Below are 22,125 nucleotides of genomic sequence, written 5' to 3'. Positions count from 1 at the left end.
GAATAATGCAAGGGCAACTACAGTAGAGTAAAAAGAGTGTAATAAGATAAATATAGTATGAATACGTGAATCCAAATCAAAAAGTATATACATATTCGCAAATCAAGGGAAACTGCCCAGTCCTCAATGTTCATGGGCTACAGGACCACATCACCAAGTCCAAGGCCCCACCTCACTCCTGCAACAACACGGAGAGAACACTGCAGGGGCATCAGGTGGAAAATAGGCAGGCACCTCAGGGGGACGGGGAATAGGGGGGGGACACCTCAGCCGGAAGATGGTACAACGCCACTGGTCCTGGAGGGGGCAACATGCCCTGTGCTCTGTCCTGGGGAGTGCAAGACCACAGTCTCTCAAGTGAGTGACTTGCCCACATGCTCTGGAGGGGGCAACATGCCCCGTGCTTGGTCCTGGGGAGTGCAAGGCCACAGTCTCTCAAGTGGGTATTTGCCCACTGCTTTGTCCTGGGGAGTGCAAGGCCGCTGTCTCCCAAGGGTGACTTGCCCTCATGCTGTGGAGGGGGCAACATGCCCTGTGCTTGGTCCTGGGGAGTGCAAGGCCACAGTCTCTCAAGTGGGTGACTTGCCCACATGCTCTGGAGGGGGCATCGTGCCCAGTGAGCTTCATCCTGGGGAGGATGGGGTGAGTGGATGTCTTCTCCACTGGTTCTGGAGGGGGCATTGTGCCCAGTGAGCTTCATCCTGGGGAGGATGGGGTGAGTGGATGTCTTCTCCACTGGTTCTGGAGCAGGCATCGTGCCCAGTGATGCAGATCTTGGGGAGTGCAAGGTCACAGTCTCTCAGCTGGGTGTCAGACCCACAGGATTTGCAGGGGCCAGGCAGCGCAACAGCCCATGGAAGCAGGACTACACACTGTCCGCCGGCGGTGACGGCTGCTCAGTGGTGGCAGTGTTGGTGCTTTTTGTGGAGCTGGCAGTGGTGGGGGAGGCTCCAGCCCATCCCCTGCAGCCTTGGACTGCTGCCCACTGGGGCAGGTGGCGGGTGGCGATGCTGGTAGCGGTGCTGCTTGTGGAGCTGGCAGTGGTGGGGAGAGGCTCCAGCCCATCTCCTGCAGCCTCGGACGGCTGCCCACTGGGGCAGGTGGCGATGCTTGTGGCGGTGCTGCTTGTGGAGCTGGCAGTGGAGGGGGGAGGCTCCAGCCCATCACCTGCAGCCTCGGACGGCTGAAACACCATGGTTGGTGGTGGGGGCTCCGTCTGAGTCCCAGCACCACGCCCCTTGTCGCCACTGCCTGCTGTTGCAGGCCCCTTGCCCTTCCTTCCAGCAGCTGGGGCTGGCTCCTTGCCCTTCCTTCCAGCAGCTGGGGCTGGTTCCTTGCCCTTCCTTCCTTCAGCTCCTTCCCCGTCCTTGAAGCATTTGGGGCAGGCACCCTTTCTGTCTGGCTGGCTGGTGGCCGGGATCCTTTCCCACCCGGAGCTGCTGGGGACACTATTATGCCCGTGGACTGGGTGGCTGAGGTGCTTGCCTGGGGTTTGACCACCCTGGCCTGACATGAAGGACGGGGGAGGGCTGGGGAAGGTGGTGGGGAAAAGCTTCTTAGGGACATTGGGGCGGGAAGAGGGGGATGGTTTAGGAGTGGAGGAAGAGGGAGTGGTGGTAGGAGGGGTCAGTCTGCTGCGTTTGGATGCAGGTGCATGGGCTGGATGCTGTTGTGAGGTGGATGGCTGTTGGGTGCCTGAGTGCATGCGTTTGTGTACCTTGGGAGGAGGTGGCACAGACACAGTGGGAGAGGACACGGGACGTGTGCATGGATGTGCGGGTGGTGACTGCCAGTGAGGGGTGTGTACTGATAGGTGTGCTGGTGATGGTGTTAGTGGATGAGGATGTAGTGCATGCAAGTGTGAGTAGAGATGCAACTGGGAGGGAGGTGGACGAAGAGGAGGAGGGGAGCAGGTGGAGGCAGTGGATGTTGGTATGTCTGCCTCTGGATGGTGTTTGTGTGAGTGCCTGTGGGATGAAGTGTAGTGCTTGTGTTTGCCATGTCCGCTCTTGTGTGTTGTCCTGGGTGCCTGCTCGTCTGACTGTGTGCTTGGGATAGGTTGGGATTGAGGGGAATGGGATTGGGAAGAGGAAGAGGAAGGTGGAGGGGGGGTGGAAACAGGGACCATAGCTGCCATCAGAGAGGAGGCCAGAGCCTGGATTGATCTCTGTTGGGCCGCCAACCCAGTGTGAATGTCCTCCAGAAATGCATTGGACTGTTGCATTTGGGCAGCCAGCCCCTAGATGGCATTAGCAATGGTTGACTGCCCAACAGAGATGGATCGCAGAAGGTCAATAGCCTCCTCACTCCGGGCAGCAGGGCTAACTGGGGCAGGGCCTGAGGTGCCTGGGGCGAAGGAGATGCCCACCCTCCTGGGTGAGCGAGCATGGGAAACTCGCTGAGGGGCTGCTGGGAGGGCGGTGCTGGTACGGGGGTGGCGGCTGTACCTGCAACTGGGGTTGGCACAGGGGTATCTGCCACCACCAGGGAGCTTCCATCGGAGGAGGTATCTGTGTCCGAACTGTCCCCGCCGTGGTGCTCCCCTTGCCCGCCGTCCCACTGGTGCCCTCACTGTTGGTGGATTTGGCCTCCTGGGTCCTGTGGGTTGCAGTTCCCTCCAACGCCGGTGCCTCTGCTCCTCCGCCAGATGATGCTAATGCACAGAAGGACAGGGTGACAAAACAAAAAGGGGGGGGGAGACAAAGGATACACTTGGTCAATGGCGGCAACAACACCACCGTTGGCGTACACAATACACTCACACACAGGGAACAGGCCTACGCATCAGGCAAGGCATTACCAGTCACAGTGCTAGTCACCAGCCCATGAATAGGGACACCTAACGCAAATTGCAGCATACCTGAGACCCACAGACCCCTGCCCAGTAGTGGATGCTTACTAGCTTGGTTGGAGGACTTTCACATCAGAACCCTGCCCTACATGGGACCTACTCTGCAATGCCAGGCCTGGCCTGGGGGCATCCACACGGCACACACACCCTACCCGGTACCACCCCACCAGGCATAAGTTGTAAATTAGGGCACTGTACTCACCCCCTTGTGGCTGCTGTGATGCCCCCAAGCGCCCATCTAGCTCCGGATAGGCCACCAGCAGTATGCGGGCCATCAGGGGGGTCTGGGTTCAACGGGCACCCCTTCCTCGTTAGGAGGCCATCTCCAGCTAGGCCTCCGCCGTCTTCCTTGCCCAGCCTCTCAGGTCCTCCCACCATTTCCGACAGTGGGTGCTCTGCCTGCCGTAGACCCCCAGAGTCCGCACATCCTTGGCGATGGCACGCTATATACCCTTCTTTTGATGGCCGCTGACCTGCAGGGAAATAGACACAGGTAAAGGTATTAGTCCGACGGTCCAGCCTATTACACTTATGGTCCACCATAGCCCTTCCCACCCCATATGCACAGACAGGGCCCAGCATACATGCTGCACGCTGCCCAGGGCCCGTCCACCAACCCCCCCCCTCCCCTACATGAGGCCTTCACACAAAGCACTCCATGCATTCATGCCCCATGCATCGTGCTCACAGTGTACTCACCTGTTGGTCTGGAGGCCCATACAGCAGTCGGTACTGGGGTAGAACCCCATCCACCAGTCGCTCCAACTCTGCCGAGGTGAAGGCAGGGGCCCTTTCCCCAGTAACAAGAGCCATGGTCAGTTCCAGACACAGGTCACAACAGCACTTGCAGTGTAGGTCCTCTCCTGTTGAAGGTCAGGTTGTAAGTGAGTGAACAGATAGAAAATGGCGGTCACGTCCACGGCGGTGTGTGCCGTCACCACTGGCGTACATCATTATTGGCCACTGTACCCCATAAGGCCCAATGATAACCAATGAGGAGTTGCACAGCAGTTCTCGGCCGCCTCCCGCAACGGCACACGTCAGCGGAATGACCTCATTTCCACCTGTCCCTGCATACAGGACAGGCAGACGCCATTTCACGGGGGTGCAGGCCATGGATCCTAACTGCGTTACAGTACACAAATTCACTATTTGGACATATCCTACCAAACTAATGTTTCAATCACATTATGCATTGAACTGTAGTGGTTGGAATGTACAGATAATGACCAGCTGCTCACTCTTTTACCCCACAGATTTCAACTGCTGCAGATGAATAGGAGATGGAGACATACCCCCGTGTACAGACCCCTGGTGGACTTGGCACCAATGGAGGACTGGCACATTATCCTCACCTATAGACTTGACAGGGCCACAATAACAGAGCTGTGTGCCTAATTGGAGCCTGACCTAATATCTGCTATCCGTCACCCCATCGGGATCCCCACTCTTGTGCAAGTGCTGTCAGTGCTCCATTTCCTGGCAACTGGGTCTTTCCAAGTGACAGTGGGGTTGGCAGCAGGAATGTCACAGCCAATGTTCTCAATAATGCTGAACAGAGTGTTGTCTGCCCTGAGTAAACACATGTGCAGCTACATCGTTTTCCCCCAGGTGGAGGATGATTTGGCCACAGTGAAAGCTGACTTCTATGCATGGGGCATATCCCCAACATCATTGGGGCAATAGAATAGATGGAACACATATTGCATTTGTCCACCCCCCCTTCCTCCTGCCCCCCCCCCCACCCCTCCGGCAAAATGAACAGGTGTTCAGAAATCGAATTAGTTTTCACTCCATGAATGCCCAAATGGTGTGCCTGGCAGACCAGTACATCTCCCATGTCAATGCTAAGTATCCTGGGTCTGTGCATGATGCCTTTATCCTGAGGAATAGCAGCATCCCAAATGTGATTGCCCAACTCCAGAGGCACAGGGTGTGGCTAATAGGTGAGCCCTGGTTCCCACCCAGTGGATGTTGGTGTATGGGTATGGTGCGGGCCCTAAGGGTGAGTGTGTGGCTAACAGTTATCCCTTGATATTTTCAAGTGAATCTGGTTACCCCAACCTCTCATGGATACTGACCCCTGTGAGGAATGCCAGGACAAGGGCAGAGGAACGTTACAATGAGGCACATGGGCGAACAAGAAGGATTTTAGAAAGGACCTTTGGCCTCCTGAAGGCCAGGTTTCAGTGCCTCCATCTAACAGGTGGATCCCTGTGCTACTCACCCAAGAAGGTCTGCCAGATCATTGTGGCATGCTGTATGTTCCATAAGTTTGCCTTGCGCCGCCATGTGCCTTTTCTGCACAGGCTGGAGATGGCCGTGTGGCAGCAGTGGATCCTGTGGACAGTGAAGATGAGGAGGCAGAGGATGAGTATGAGGACAACAGAAGTGCAATTATTCGTCAATACTTCCAATGAGACACAGGTAAGACAGTGTTAATACACATATAATTGACAGTTTGATGTGTGGCATTGTCACTGACAGGCTGTGTATTCCTACTTCTGTGCCCACTCACTGTACCCTTTGGCATCTCTTTTTGCAGATGTTGGTGCCTCACTATTGCTCCTGGTGTGTTCATCCAGATCCAGGCAAGCAGAGCTGCTGTCATCACTGTGGGCCTCTTCTGTGGGGGTACTGGATGTTGCTGGCACCTCTTCGCCGGTGACATTGGGTGGGTTACCTGTGGGGATGTAAATGCAGTGTTATTGTTTCTGCTTGTGACATATTGTACATGGGTAGGTTGCCCTCTATGGTTGTAATTGCCCTGGCATCTTTGCTTTGTGTGAGTTGTTATTTGGTGGGCTAGCTGATTGTCTCTAGTGTGCATGCTGTGGTGATAGGTGTCCATGCAGGTCTGTGAGGGGTGTCCATGCATTGGTGTTGCATGCAGGGCTTGGCATTGGGATGAGTGGGTTGTGATGGTGGGGTGTGTGGGAGGTGGTGGAGTGATGGGGGTGAGGCTGGCGGTATGTGATGGCATGTAGGTAAGGGGGTGATAGCAATAGGGAATTGACTTACCAGAGTCCAGTCCTCCTGCTACTCCTGCCAGGCCCTCAGGATGCATGATTTCCAAGACTTGCTCCTCCCATCTTGTTAGTTGTGGGGGAGGAGGTGGGGGTCCACCGCCAGTCCTCTGTACAGCGAGTTGATGTCTTGCTGCTATGGAACGCACCTTCCACCATAGGTCGTTCCACCTCTTCCTGATGTCATCTCTTCTTCTGGGGTGCTGTCCCACGGCGTTTACATAGTCCACGATTCTCCACCATAGCTCCATCTTCCTAGTAATGGATATCTGCTGCACCTGTGATCCAAATAGCTTTGGATCTACCCGGATGATTTCCTCCACCATGACCCTTAGCTCCTCCTCAGAGAATCTGGGGTGTCATTGTGGTGCCATGAGTGTGATGTGAGTGGTGTGTGTGAGGGTGTGTAGGGTTATGTGCTGGGGTGTGTGTTGTAAGGTGCGTGGATGGTGTATAGGTGATGGTTATGTGTGGGTCTGGTCTTGTCAGTAATCGTGATGTCAGTCTGTTGGCAATTGTTTGTAGTCATAAAGGGTTGTGGGTAATATGGGTGTGTGTTTTATAGTGCGGTGTGGGTGTGGTGTGTGTATGTGTGTCAGGTGTGTGTAGTTTGAATTTACCAATGTATTGTTGTTTTGTTAGTGTGTGTGTATTTTGAGCACAGCAGTATGTACTGCCAATGGTTTACCGCCGTTGAATGTCCGCCGTGGTGATTCGTGGGTCATAATGTTGTGGGCATAGTTCTGTTGGCGTAACAGTGTGGGTTCGGATACCGCCAGTTTATCACTGACCTTTGGGCTGGCGGATTTGTGTGTGTGGCTGTATAGTGACGGATTGGTATGTGTGTGTCATAATATGGTTGGCAAATATCCACAGCGGCGGCGATATGTTGGCGGCAGTCGGCATTGCAGTAAGTGGGATTTACGGCCAATGTCAGAATGAGGGCCTATATATTTTTATCAGTAAAGCTGCAAGTTAGTGGAGAGGTTTTTGGACATTTCTTGGAAAGTTACTGTGGGTAGATGACAATATGTTACCACATCATGGTTTAGTAATATATTTATTAAAATTGAGTGTTTAAACAAACTGAGAAACACTCCTGCCGTGATGGCAATGTTGTTAGTAAACTAAAAGAAGTCCCAGGTTATGTGGGCTAGACCTCATGGGTATGTGGGCTAAATTCTTGTGATGCATACAGCAAAGTTTAGTCTACTGAATTAAACTAAAGACGTTTTTTTGTACTGCAGAAGTGCTGAGTTTACATATTTGAAGGTGCAATTATATGTGAGAATTAAGAAAAAGGTGACTTTATAAACTAGGATCACACAATTTGAGACCCATTTATGGGTCAAGTACATTACAGTTAGGTTGAGTAGATTATTTAAGTTTCTCGACCCGCAGGTTTAGTAACATTTTTATGATTTTTCGAGCCCTGCACTAATAAAATTATTTAGTTTACCCATTATGTCATTTTGATAGCTTGATTTTTATACCTGTTAAGTGTTGCTTTATTAAGAGCTCCCTCCAACAGGATGTTAAGTCTATCCTGGCAATGCTACCTAGCCAGAACAGGGTATCGGGATATATTTACAAACACATTTTCCCATTGATACAGAATGGGTGAAACCCTTTGATGCATCTGGCCCAAGGTTACCTATGAAGAAGCATGCCACAAAAGAGTGGGTGAGGGTTTCTGTGAGAAATTGGGTTGTTGGTTGAGGGGCTTGAGCCCCTTTCAAGCAACAGTTACAATCCTTGTCGGGGTGAACTACAGAAAAGTTACGACATTAACCTGTGATTAACCCTCTGGTAGCTTGTCACAAGAGCAGTCAGTTTTTATGCAGCATTTAAAAAGTAATAAAGTGAGAATAAAACACAAGAAACATCCCACGCAAATTTAGAAAAATAGAGTAAATGTAATAAATGATTTGACACCAAAATGACAAAAACTCAATCAGTAGAACTGGAGTTATGAATTTTTAAAGTGTGGAGTGAAAAAAAGCACTTAAGAGATCAAAGCTCCAACCACGGACATCTAGTCACAAAGACTGGGGCAAAGTCGAAAGTTGTTGCCAGCCACAATGGAGCATAGTTCAGATACACGAAGTGGACTGGTCTAGGTCTCCGCTCACCTTCAGACTTAGAAGAATTTTTGGAGAAAATGATTGCGAAGGTAAAGTTCAGCGGAGCAAGGCAGCCAACACCGTCTGAGGATGAGTTGTCATTGTCGGGGAGTCACTGGATGAAATCACAGTGAGGATTTTGTCATTCGGACTTAAGTCTCTTTTTTGGAAGTAGAAAATCTCCAGTGGGCTGAAGCTGCAGGCTGTAGCCAACAAGGGCTTCATGAGGATAGAATACCTTTCTTTGAGAAGCTGCTGAACAGGATTTGCTGTGGAGAAGAACAAAACAGGGGCTGGCACAAAGTCAGGACATCCGGTGATGCACCTTGGGTAAGTCTCGGTCTCCTTTTGGTTTTCAGGCCACGTTTTGGCAGAAAATCTTTTAAGTCCGAAGGTTTGGATTTGGGCTATCTGGGCATCTTTAGCTCCTCTTCCAAGGGTCAAGGACTGGAGGGGCGCCACTTGGAGGGTCATGATTCACTCATGCTGTGTCCAGATGAGGGTTGTAGATCATTGGAGCCTTGTTTTGTCTCTGAAGCTTTGATCAGGTCAGCCAACTATCCATTGGGGTCACTATGGAAGTCTTGGTCTCAATCAAGGAAAACAGATCTCAAGCAGCAGGACAGGCCTCTGAGGGCACCTGGAACACTTTAGGCAACTGGGCAGCAGGGCTGTCCTCTAAAATACACAGAAGGCCATAGGCAACAGGGCAGGCCTCTGAGAGCCCTTCCTTGGGTCCAGAAGTCAACTGAAAAATGGGTTGGAGGGTCCTATTTTTATACATGGTGGCAGCTTTGAAGTGGAAGAAACTTCTGGAATTTCTTGGCTCTCTGTCTGGGACACAATAGGCCGGTATGATTTTTGTTTCTCTGTGAGCTAAGGCAGGGTCTTTAAAGAGCAAGAAGGACTTGCACAGCTCCGCCCCCATCCTGCTTCGGTGACCAATCCTGACAACACCCAGTCTCTGTATTGTGTGGCTGTCTGGGAGCAATACACAAAGGCCAACTGTACCTAGTTATGTAACCCAGGAAACAGGCTGCAGGCATCAAATGGTTAGGACAAGAAAATGGCAATTTTCTAAAAAATGTATTGTGACTGAATGGAGCCTGATCTGGAGGAACCCATAGTGATGAACTGAGTTTGTACATAGAGAAAAATTGAAAAATAATCCATAGCGCAGCTTATAGTACCAATGCCTGCATATCCTAAGCGTGAAGATTTCCCCAGGGAATGTCTTACAGCTGACTGCATCTAAAGCTGCTGAGAGATACAGGAGCATAAGCCAACAGGCAGGGGCACTACTGTCCAGTACACTCCTGACGTCATTTAACATCTGAATGATAGACTGTGTTTTACCATGCTGGCCTTATAAGGATAGGATAACAGTAAGGGTCATGGTTGTGACTTGGGCATGTGAAATGGTTCTAGCTAAAGTTAGTTTTGAAGTCAGTGATTTTGGTGATGGTTAGGTTCGTGCTATGACCAAGGTAAGCATCAGGGGGTTAGGGCTAGGGTCAGTTTTGGGGCTAATTCATGATCAGTGTAATGAACAGGGGCAAAGTTTGAATTAGAAAACAAGATTTGCATTAGGTTAGGGTTAAGTTAGGGACAGAGAGAACTTTAGAGTTAGCAACAAGATGTGAATAAGGGAAAGTTTATAGTTAGAATATGGGTATGGACTACTGTTAAAGGTTGGGGTTGAAAGTAAGATTAGGTTTTCAAGTATTCCTAACAAAACATTTTAGAAAACATATTCAAAATAAATTCTAAAAATCAATAAAATTATTCAACGAAAACATTTTCAACCAATTAATTTTCATTGAAATGTCCATCGTAATACAAGGTATGTCAAAGTAAGCATTTTAATTGAAATGGTTTTCCAAGAAAAATTTCCCCTAGTGCAGGATTCCCCTGAATAGAAAAGAACTAGATCCACTGAACTAAAAAGAGCTAAAGCCACTAAAGTATACATATTAACTACTCAGAGAGGCCAATGATTCTATTATTACTTTTTACCATAGATAAATAGACATGGGTCGCTTCCATCGTAAATATTTATCACCATAACACATCTCTCACCCTCAGACGAATCGGTCTGTTGACCCACACCAATAGTTATTACTAGTGAAATGTCACCAGTAACTCACAACAAAGCTCAGAGAGATAATCTCGTGCTGCTGTGAATTGAATATGACTTACAGGTCATAGGTTCAGATTCTGGTCTGGCTGACAAAGCATTTTATCCATCAACAGTTCAGTATATCAAGGACCAAGTAATTGAGCACTGCTGACTCCTGGTATTGAAGGAGAGCTGTATTTGCAAGTACTGTAAAAACAAGTGTTTATTAGTTAATTTTCTTACTCTTTTCCTTCAATGGTTTTTGAGAGCCAGTTTTCAAAATAAAAACCCTTGGTGATTTGCAAACAAAGTTAACAGTATTCTGTGTTATTTAACAGTGCTGATAGAAGCATACATCAAAAGTTGAATTTAGGTGGCAGCGATTACATAGTTCCAGTCACATTACCTAATACATTTTATCTCTGTTAATTTTTAGATATTTGATTGCTTTAACCCAAGGCTTCAAGATTCCAATAAGAAGGTGAACCAATATGCCCTGGAGTCCACAGCGGTCATGATACCCATCCTGAAAGACAGTTTGCACCAGGTCTTAGTCTCTATGGTGATCGTTGTCACAGACAACCTCAACTCTAAGCATGCTGGCATTTACAGTGCTGCAGTGAAAGTTCTAGACACGTTGATCGCTCACATAGGTAAGTCAAACTGGTAAAACCATAGCAGGTGTATTTACAGAGCTACGAAGATGAGAGTTTCAAATGGTGTAACACAAAATGGAGGACCCAATATGAAATGTAATCATGAGTACCAGAGATTCCTTCATCCAACAGATAGTCAGTGATCTTAGGTTGAGTTGGGAGGAAACATTGGAAGGGTGAGAACCCTATTGTGCACATGGGAAATATGTTATGTCACTCAAAGTGTTTTGCTCAAATGAGCTTTGCAGAAATGAATCTTGATTGTACCTCAATCCTTTTGCACAATTTGCTTTAGGCCTACTAATAGCAAATGTCTAGCATGAAATAAATTAGTACGAACTTCAGAAGTCACAAAAATTATGTGGCCACAAAAAAATGTCTGCCTCTTTTTACTTTCTAATTCTCATACAGTGAGTTTTGTTGAGGAAAGACAATCTCTTGCAAATCTAGGGCTTTCAGTTGTAGAATGCATCAAATCCTGAGCTAAGCTGAGAACATGGTTTCACGCATGTCAGAAAACATCCCAAAAACTATGTAATGGAGATAGCCAGATCTCTTTGGGGCTCCTGATTACTGCTCCCATCCCTCGCTTGCCTTTCTCACCTGAGGTATGAGCTGCTAAAACAGAGTGGAGACTGAGATGGGCAAAGAAAGCCCCTGAGCGGAAAGTGCTTCTGTCTCAGTGAGTACGAACTGCAAGTCTCTTCAGTTCCCTCAGACCGAGTGAACACTAGTAATTATGCTGCGCATGAGGCCTGATTTGGCAGTGGTGAACTTGTATGCCGCTCTAAGAGGCACTGGGTGAACCTTCAAGGGGCCTACAAATATTGAGTGATTTCTTCTTTGAATTTCCTTGTACTATCTTTGAGCTTTTCCTACTTTGCAATCCTTCTGCAAAGAACTAAACACAAAGCTGTTCAAAGAAATTACCCCTCCTGAAGAAACTGTCAGCAGGCCCGAGAACGCTGACCAACTACTGACAGATTTCCTTACTGCCCTACCCTGCTAAAGGTATGCTAAAAATCATTAACAAGTGACCAGCTGAGCACCTAAACAACAACCACCTCTTTGACCCCACACAATACAAATTGAGGCCAAACCACAGCACTAAGACTAACTTAATTGCTTCTACAGGTGACATCCGACTGATTGTGGACAGGGAAGACACTGCAAGCCTCATCATACTCAACTAACTGATCCAACGATTTCAATACTATTCCCCACCCCACCGTCATTCAGAGTCATCACGAAGCTGGCATACAAGGTCCTGTCTTATGGGGTCTGCTGTTTCTTCACTGGGCGCTCCCAATCAGTCATCCTGACCCCGTACACCTCTGCAGCTGCCATCCACATCTACAGAGTATCGCAGCCATTTTCCCTTAGCCTCACGCTGTTCAACTCCTAAACAACATCTGTCACCAACATGACTCAGACCATTTGAATCAACATAATTGCCTGTGGTGATGACATCCAGCTTGTCCTTTCCCAACCCGATTAAACATCCAGCACCCAGACAGGCTCCACCTGCATTTCCAGTCATCAGCTGGATGGAGACCAACTGTACAAAACTCAACTCACTGAAAACTCAAGTGGTACCCTTTGGCAAGGGCACATCATTATGGAACTCCACCAGGTGGCCAGCAGATCTCGGGCCCACACACTGCTCCGGCCAACCAATACAAAAACCTTGAAATAGTGGTAGCCAGCCAGCTTGCGATGAGCTACAAAGTCAACGCAGTTGCTTCCTCCTGTTTCTATAGCCTTAAGATCCTCATAAAATGTTTCCAGTGTCTCACGCTCAGCGCCTGCAGACCCACCACCTAAGCCCTCATCACCAGCAGATTGGACTACAGCAACACACTATTTGTTGGCGCCACCGTCCGACTGACCAGAAGACTTCAGGCCATTCAAAACATGGCTGCCAGACTCACACTCAGGATCCCACCTTACACTTTCATCACCTCACACCTCTGAGACCTTCACTGAATCCCATAAATGTGCATTCTTCAAACCCCTGACACACACACAAAGAAACTACCAGAAACATCTGTTCTGGTAGCCTCTTTCTTGCACACATTCCCTGTATATGCAAAGCAAGACCCTGAGAATGCTTTTTGTTCTACCTTGCTCCTAGAGCCTGGAACGACCGCCCCTAATCTGTACTCTTCTGATGCACAGGAGTTTTTGTGCAAAGAAACTTCACACTACTTTGCTGTTTATATTGAATTCCCTTGAATGGCAGGTGTGAAGTTGAGCATGTAATGCCATAGCAGCCATCAGAAAAGCTATGAAATGGGTCTGGACAGACTGATCTGGCTACTGAGTGCAGGATGCTTCAAATCAAGACATGTTGGTACATTGGTGGTCACAGGAAAATCACAGTTCATTGATTTTAATTCACTGTTTGGCTAGTTAATCTGAGATGTCGTTTTTCAAGTATGGCTCATCACACTTACCGGATGATTCGTATGGTTTTTATTCCAGATAACCTGTGGTTACTGCAGCCATTTGCCAGCAGAGTGCCTCTCCTCAGTGGTCGTGCTATGAATGACATCACGGAGCGTCTGTCAGGTGATTCAGCTGAATGTCTTTTACCTCTTCCTTTTCAAATATGACTTGTATTTTTGGAAACCAATTTGCAGGAATATTTACATATATACTCTAAAATGTTACACATGAAGTGTATCCGAGGCAGGATTACGTAGATCTATGGACTTTGCAGACCTGCCAACTTAAAAATAAAACATTTTTCACAGTGTGAGAGAGGAGGTGGAGCCTCAAAGTAGATGAGGTGTGGAATGGGGTGGGTTTTTCGGGCAATTACAGCATGAACAGCCATGGATTAATATTGGAGGGGCTGGGCCTGGAGAGTGGATGACAAATTCTAGGCTTACCAAAAGCACAGATGGCTTCCAAATCCACCTTTGGTTCGTGCTCTGGGGGTGCTTAGAAATAGCTGCAGTGGACAAGGGTGTAGCTTGGTCAGTAAGATTGGAGGGGTGTGAGCTTCATATTTTCCGGCAATCAGGCTGGCATATAAAATGTAATATATTATATAACAAGCAGGATGCATGAGAGGGGCCTAAGGGGGCAGTTGAAAGGGGGGGAATGCGGATTGGTTGGAGTGAGAGTGTGTTTGTGCCTTTGTCTTTGTGTGTGTAAAAATCCCTGGTGAAATCCGACTGACATCTCACAATACCCGACTGAACGCACCTGTACCCAACTATTTATCAGAAAATACATCCATTAGGGGGGTGTACACCCCCTGAAGCTACACCCCTGGCAGTGGATTTCAAAGTGCAGAGTGTTCCCAGAAAAGCAGGACACCCACTCTGAGTAGAGGTTTCCATCTCACCTGCTTCTCAGTGCAGTATCAGCTCTTCACCCGGTGAGAGTGTGTAAAGACCTGTTGTCGTGTGATACATTGTGGCACTGTGTCTGTTGACGGATCTGACTGCGTGACAAGCTGGTGCACACTGAGTTGGGGAGACTGATAAACATTTTAATAGTGTATACAAAAAATATCAAGTCACTCTCCCAGCAGTTCCTTAAATCCTGGCCCATATACGGTCATGAGTGCCTTGTGGCTATGTCCTAATGGTTTTGGATATGTAAGTGAGTAGTATGTCATAAATCTACATGATTATTCCATACTAGACACTCCTGACTCGCGATTGCTTACAACTTTTAGATTGCAGGCTGCCTAAAGCACAAATAATGTTGCAGTGGCTTCATGCCCCAGAAATCCCTCTTTGTAGTGAGGTACATTTATAAGAAATTCCTTTTATTCTGTAAATATATCTTAGGGAGAAACATCATACTAAATTGGACTTAATTAACCTTTCATTGCCCCGCGCCTCTCCATCCAAAGAAACCTGAAATCCAACCGGTATAAGTATATATTCTACATATATGCTCCCACAGTTATGCGATGGTGATCTACGTATTATGGAAGTTTGAAGATTTCTGCAAACCTATGTTGTTTCATACTTCATATTGTGGAAGTTCGAAGATAATGTGACCACTTATTTTTAGAATTTCATGAACTTGGTCTTTGGGCATAGGAACACTTTCCATTGAAAGGCCCTGAAGAAGTGGATGACTCTGTTAAACATGTGTCGGTTGTGACTTGAATGGTGACTTAATGGCCTACAAACGAACAGAATGACTGGTTGGCTGTGACAATAATTGTGATCCTGTGGCCGATAATCACGTGCAAGGACTGGAATAGAGCACACTGAATTTGGTGATAATGGAAATAGAAGTGATGCAGTTTTGAGGCCATTTGGAACTGATGAAATCAAATAATATAAAGTAGAGTTTTTAATGATTTGTGTATCATGAAACTGTTTTGTACATTTGTAATATGAGAGCAATCTGCGTGTATCTTTGTGCTCCCCGAAGTAAACCCCTTTCTTTATGATTATATATCGGGAGGGAAGGAATTCCTCTCTTCTGCAACCCTATTGCAGAAGAAGATATATTCTTTAATGTAAATTGTATATTTAAATGAAATGTGTGATGTCTAATGGTAAGGATCAGGACTAAGGGCATTCTACTGGAATATAATCCAACAAAAATATTGTGGGCAGAATATCAAGAAACAAAATATTTTGAAGTTAAATATACAGAGGGAAGAATTGCACATGTGTACCTTGACTGTACATGGTTGTGGAGCTATGAATAGTAAATCTATATTTACTTAAATATACCTAACTTCAGGATATGTTGGTTCTCAATATTAAGGCGGCAATATTTGTGCAGTTCAGTATTCCTGTCCTCGATATTCTGGCACAACTGGATTAGGCCGGTATATAAGACCTGCACCTGTGTAACTGGTACTCATCTTTTCAGTTTCTCTTCCTGTATGCATGAAGTAGCCTTTGAGCACAGATTATCAAGCAGCCAAGAAAAAATGGATGACTCTTGTCTAGTGCAAGAAGCAGTACTGTACTTGAAACAATTTTTTAGCTTTCCCTGATCTGTTGCTAAAAGTTTGCTAGAACCTCTCCAATGCCTTGAGGTCACCTAACATGGTATTCCAGCAGTGAGAACTGTTCAAAGATACCAGACTTACTAATGTAGAGAATGCATCTGTTTGAGCTGTTCTGACATCCCCCCTGGCATGACATAACTAGGGTATCTATTAGACTAGAGTAGAGTAGTTTCTTTATGAGTGCGGAAATTCAGCACATAAAAAGACCTATGTTTTTATGTGCAGAGACTTCGCACTCCTAAACATACTACCCGTAAATCTCTTTGTGAATAGCAAACAATCGTATACTTACACAGACGTATAAGTTTACCTTTGTGAATCAGGCCCTTAACCTGTCATGTGCTCACAGAAACATAGTCTTATGTGCATCTAAGAGCCTGTCCCTCATCCATCTATTCTTCCTGCATCCGGTGGCTGTATATAAAAGGGAAGCAGGCCTGCTAGGATACTTTGAATTTGAAATGGAAGGTCTGCCACAGATGTAAACTATTCAAATGCACTAGCAGCGCCAAGATGCCCCACCAAACTTACAATTCCTCCCTGCAAATATGAACCAGAGATATGATTTCTGTAGCTGGTGTAACATTTAAAGAGAGACCTATATTTTATTAGTGTCGGGAGACTATATTTCTCCAAAAAGAAAAACAAATCTTCACTAGTTTGCAAGCTTGGTATTAAGGTTCTCATTGGTTAACAGTAGGAAAGTCATGCCAGTCTGCCTGCCTTGTGACTCACTGCCACCAGAAAACCAGAGGATGGGGTTTCCTACAAGGAGACTTTAGAGTCTCAAAACCTTCACCCCCCCCTTGATATATGTGGAAATGCTGAAGACCTGGGCCTCACCTAGAGTCTTAAAAACATGGGAGATAATGCTGAAGACCTGGGCCTTATTTAGAGTCTTCAAAACATAGCAGATATTCCATCTGCCATATTACAAGTGTCATATATTATAATGTAATTGTGAAACGGCAGATGCCCCATCTGCCACCTTTGTGATGGAGTAACCCGTCTGCAGAATTCTAAATAGGGCCCTTGGTAATTTACATTATAACAAGGGATTACTGTCCATAGGCTTCTTGCTTAAAAAAAACCACACTCTTACCAAGCACAAAGATACTACTTACCAGGTTTCCACTGTGGATTGTTGGGGTGGACCAGACAGGTACAAGCCCCAGTAATGCAACATTGACATATGGAGGATTGCAATCATACGTAGGCGCATTCATCCCGCTTTGAACAGAGAATCACTGTTTTATCATTTATTTTCTATGATTTGCAACTACTCTAGTGCTGTGCAATGTACCACAGCGTTATTATTCTTGTTATGGTCATTATTCGAGGGAGTGGACGAGTGACCCCACTTATATAGATAGCACACTCGTACTGCTCACAGGCTTATTGTCAGGGAGCTGCACATTCTTGCCAGGTTCAATAATAGGAAAAACTCCTTGTAGGAAATCTGTTGGTTTGCTGTCCTTTTCCTTTTGTAATTTAAAAAATAATAATTTAGGGAGGAGTCTGGACATCTGGTATTTGACCTGTGTAATAGTTTGAGCTTGCTGCTAAGATCCAAGCTATATATATTGTTCTCTAAACATTAAATAATTTTGGGCCTTATTTAGATTTCGGCAGGTGAGTTACAACAATGACTGATACCCTGTCAGACGAAATATAAATGCCATATGAAATTATGGGATTTATATTTTGGCAGGCAGAATATCCGTCACCTTTGCAACGTAGTAAACCATCTGCCAAAATCTAAATCAGGCCCTAAGTGTTCAAATTGCCTTGTTTGAAACTTTGATAATAAATGTAAAACTATGTGTTTGTGCAAGAGCTTGCTGAAAAACTAAGGGGCTGATTTTAGAAAAATTATGCTGCACATCGTGCTGCGCCACTTTTCTTGCTCTCCTTAACGCCCCCTAACGCCACCATGTGTGCACCGTATTTAACATATGGTGCACCATGGCGGTAGTTAGGGAACTAGCTTTAAAAGTTTTGAAGCTAGTTTGGTACTTTGCAGGATTAGTGTCAAAAATATTGACGCTAATCCTGCAAAGCACCCTGGTGGCCCATTACAAATAATGGGAGCCTCATTTAGATTTCTGTGCGACATTTTTTCGGCCCCCGTAATGGGGGAACAGGCGTTCCCCCATTACGGGGGCCGAAAAAATGTCGGAGGCATGATGTGGCGCAAGGGGTTACAATGCATGCATTGCGCCACTTCGTAAATCTAACACAGCGATTTTGGCCTCGTTGGGCCACATTGGCCCTCATATTGAACACGCCGGTGTTTACCGCTGTGTTCAGGCTGGCAGTCATTTAACTGACGCCAGCCCCACTGGGACCCTGCCGGCCGCATAAAGAACATTCTGCTGGGCTGGCGGGCGTAAACATTGCTTCCGCCCACCGGCCCAGCAGAATGCAGAGCCGGGACATTGCCGGCGGCTCCACATGGAGCCCCCGTCAATGCCTCTGTGCAGTGAGTGCAGCTGCACCCGTCACTCAGATCACTGCCCGTAAATCGGGCAGTGGCCTGTACGATGGGGCACTGCACAGGTATCCCCTGCACTGCCCATGCTGCATGGGCAGTGCAGGGGGCCACAGAGCACCCCTTCCGCCAGCCTTTCCCTGGCGGGGGAACCTGCCAGGGAAAGGCTGGTGGCAGTAGGGATCATTATCCGAGGGGCAGCAGCGCTGCCCTGTCGGATAATGATTCCCTCCACCGTCAGGCTGCCTGTCGGAGGCAGCCTGGCAGTGGAGGAGGACTGCCTATGGCGGCCCTCCATGTGTTCATTATATGGCAGTTCAACCCGCCATGCTGGTGGCGGTCTTTTCACCCACCGCCGGCATGGCAGGCTGAACCGTAGGGGTTCATAATGACCCCATTAGTATAAACAAATTACGCTAATGTGGCACAAGGAGGCGCTAAGGTGTCTTAAATATGCCCCTAAGTTTAAAAGTGTGACAATTGCAAACCCTCTATTTTGCTACTTTTTTTTAGGAAAAGGTAGGGTGTATACTTCACATTCGTAGTGTTGGCAAACAAGTGACATCAGATATTGATTATGTACACCCCATACCTAGATTTTACAAGTTGTCATAATGGCTGCCTGAAGTTTAGTAAAAGTCATAGCAATGGGCTAATCTCATTTCTATGGCTTAACCCTGTGTGCCTCACTTGTAATTGCTCAAGCCTGATCCCTAACCCCCCGCCCACCCTTGATTACAGTGTCCAGAGACCTCCATGAATGCCTCCACAGAACGGTGCTGTTGTGCCTCCCAAAAACCAATCCAATCTCGACTCCTCCGGGTCCCACCTATCCCATTCCATGCTATGAGGGGCTGAGCATGTCAGAGTATTAATCAATCAGTAGATTTGCAGAGCACACTACATGACACCTGTGAGGGTATCCAGGCGCTGCTACTCACGATAGCACCGACATGAAAATATCATATAATGAGCCTTCACTTTGAAGGGAGATGTGTCCTGTATAGCAGCAACTTTCCCTCCTTTCCTGCAGTATGTTGCTTCAGCAGCCTTTGAAGCCAGATAGTGGCATTTAAGGGCTCTCCTCTGCAAACTGTGTTCATATGATCATGCAAACAATGCAGTCACTCACGTTGCAAGACACCCAAGAGACAAATTGGGCTGACCCACCACCCCATGCAGCATGGCATGGAGTGAATGCAAAACATGAAATGGCACATGAACAAACCAGTGGATGAAGAGAACAGGCCAAAACCCCCAGTATGCGTAGATATATGTATGGATTCTTGTATTCTGTTTTTGTTTTTTAAAGAACATTACACTGGCATGACTGTTAAAGCTGTCTTTAGATGGACCTAAAACCATTCTGATGTTGAGGTTTTTTCATCTATTGAGTGAGATATTTAGGCATATGATTTACTTAACTTTGCTTAAAATAATTAGTCAATGTTTAGTGCCTTTTTACATTCCATTCTGTCCGTGCATTTTAATCTGCCCGAGTCCTGAATGATTGCAACTTGATATGAAGAAAATTGTCCCAGGTTTATTCATTTTCCTTTTGGTGAATTCTGGGACATCTTTTTTCAGTGCTTCTGAACGCAGCTAGAACCATATTATGGTATTTTAAAAAAAATGTTTCCCCCATCAAAAGATGCAGTCTGTTCCAGACATCTTTGGCAAGCAGCACTTTCTGATCACACTTCCATCTCTCCATTCCATCTGCTACAAGGAGATGCTGTTTAAGGTACATGTCCTGTCCAGAAGGGTGGACCGCTCTTCTGGGTGGCTTTCTCATGCGCTGGGCTTCCGTTGAAACGAATGAAAGTCAACAAAAGTCAAACGGGTTTGGAAGTGACTTACTTTTACTGGAGTGCTATATATAGTCACACATTATCAGAGTTTCCCACAACTGCACACTTTTTTAGAATTATGCATGTGTGTGATGTAGGTCTCAGACCATCACTTACGCTGCATCTCCGTCTCTCATGCTTCTGGTCTACCCAGGTGTCTACCACCAGGCTTTTACATATTCGAAGACTGCATCAGCTACCGATCAGTTGCTCTGAAGAACCATTTGATAAATGGCAAAACTCTACATACTGTAGTCATGGAGAGACTGTTCTATGCCTGACACTCTGGTCGAAACATGTGGCTGTGTGCCCTAGCCCCCAAACTTGTACCTGCTGCAGAGAATGAATTAAATTTGGGGTTCCATTGCATAAAACAATGTTTTCTCTAAATACAACATATCCACATTTATCTAGAAAAAATGTCTGGTTGACTTAATTATTCATTCATATTTATTTAGGCTATATGTCTAGCAGTAAATTCATATGCAGTGTATTGGTTAGCCACCGTAAGTTTGACTAGTAGGCAAAGAACTGTGATGCAATGAGGATGTCTTTGATAAGGCTTCACACTGACCTCTTTGTGTCTCCTTCCTTTCAGTTCTTGTATCTGCTGTCTACCCACGGAAACCCCAGGCTGTGGAGAGGCACGTCCTCCCCGTTCTCTGGTACTTCCTAAGCAACATGACGGGCAGCGGGGTCCTACCCGGAAAACCTGGCAATGTCAAGGCTGTTGTCTCTAAGCTCACAGAAGCCCTCATGCAACAGATGGGAGTTAGCCTAGAGGAATACGCCTCAAGTCAACCACAGCATGTGGTAAAAGCACTTCAGGAACTGTCGGGAAGAAAACTGTAGTTGAGCAGCCACGTCTTTTCCAGTGAACACTCTGATGACAGCCATATCGAAAAAGACAAGAACGGGCAATGGTGCATCAAAAGAGTCCAGCAAGCACACTTGCAACCCGGAACATGGAGCACACAGAAAATGCGTAGGATATACAATTTTAGTGTATGGCAACATTTAGCACTGGTACTGTTAAAACTTTGAAGCACCTCTATGTGCCAGTGAGGATGAGTGGGTGCCAGTCCACAACCACCTCCATGCAAAGGATGTCGTATCTCCCCCAACAACAAAAAACATGAAAGCTCGTGATCTGGGAAGGTCCTGGCCAGTTTTATCATGGGGATCTATGTAGTCTCTATGTCACTGTGACCATGATTCAATTTGTTCGTTAAGTATGAGAACCCTTTCACTCACCTTAAGGTGGTGTGTTTCGTCATAGGGTCCCTCCTCCCACCACTTGCAGAAGCACGTGATGTGGGCTATCACTCACCATTCAAGGGAAAGGAGCACTTCAGGAGATGATCCCCACTAGACCTATGTGAACGAAAAGGTTTGGAAGTGTGGAGCAAGTGCAAAAACTAGAATAAAACTACCTCTTGGTGGATCTAAATATACTGTTATCTAACCCCAATGAGTAACATTAAAAACTAAGGGAGAAAAACTCAGAAAATATCAGAAATAAACAATTTTTAGATCAGTGGGCAAAGTAAAAGCTTTCCACCCAAATCATTATCGATGACCAATGGAACACAAAGACTTTTAATTAATTTTCACGCATTTTCTTCCACTGTAGAAAAGTATCCTCTGGTTCAAAATGTACATACTGTATTATGCGTTAGAATTAAAATCCCATATTTTTGTATATTTTACTTGTTGCATCTGTTTTTTGAGTGCATGTTGTGACACTAACACAAAACAACAGTTCGAATGCCTCTTCCATTGTCCAGCTTTTTCCAATTTCTTCTTGTCAATAAGCTCTCTATGCCATCAGAGGTCACTAAGGCCCAGATTTAAGAGGGCCTAGCTCCTCCTTGCTGCACATTAGCGTCATTTTTTATGACTCTGATGTTGCCCAAGAAGGCCAAATTCGGTGTGCATTGCGCGACTTTGTAATCCCTTGCACCATATTATGCCTGCGCCAGGCATAATATATGCAAGGGGGTGTTCCCCCAT

General features: G+C 46.5%; 1 protein-coding gene across 5 annotated transcripts in view; it reads left to right on the top strand.

Moving 5' to 3' along the window:
* TOGARAM2 (TOG array regulator of axonemal microtubules 2) overlaps positions 1 to 21,816 on the top strand; it is a 447,421-nt gene extending 425,605 nt beyond the window's left edge. For all 5 annotated transcript variants that reach the window (XM_069236205.1, XM_069236204.1, XM_069236208.1 and 2 more), the window contains 3 exons: positions 10,556 to 10,772; positions 13,260 to 13,346; positions 20,711 to 21,816. In XM_069236205.1, the coding sequence (XP_069092306.1) occupies positions 10,556 to 10,772; positions 13,260 to 13,346; positions 20,711 to 20,964 (558 nt within the window). In that variant the 3' untranslated portion in view covers positions 20,965 to 21,816. The remainder of the gene's footprint in view (positions 1 to 10,555; positions 10,773 to 13,259; positions 13,347 to 20,710) is intronic.
* The last annotated feature ends 309 nt before the right edge of the window (positions 21,817 to 22,125 follow it).

The sequence above is a fragment of the Pleurodeles waltl genome, chromosome 5 (assembly GCF_031143425.1).
Source record: "Pleurodeles waltl isolate 20211129_DDA chromosome 5, aPleWal1.hap1.20221129, whole genome shotgun sequence".
Lineage (NCBI taxonomy): Eukaryota > Metazoa > Chordata > Amphibia > Caudata > Salamandridae > Pleurodeles > Pleurodeles waltl.
This window is presented reverse-complemented; position numbering and strand designations above follow the sequence as displayed.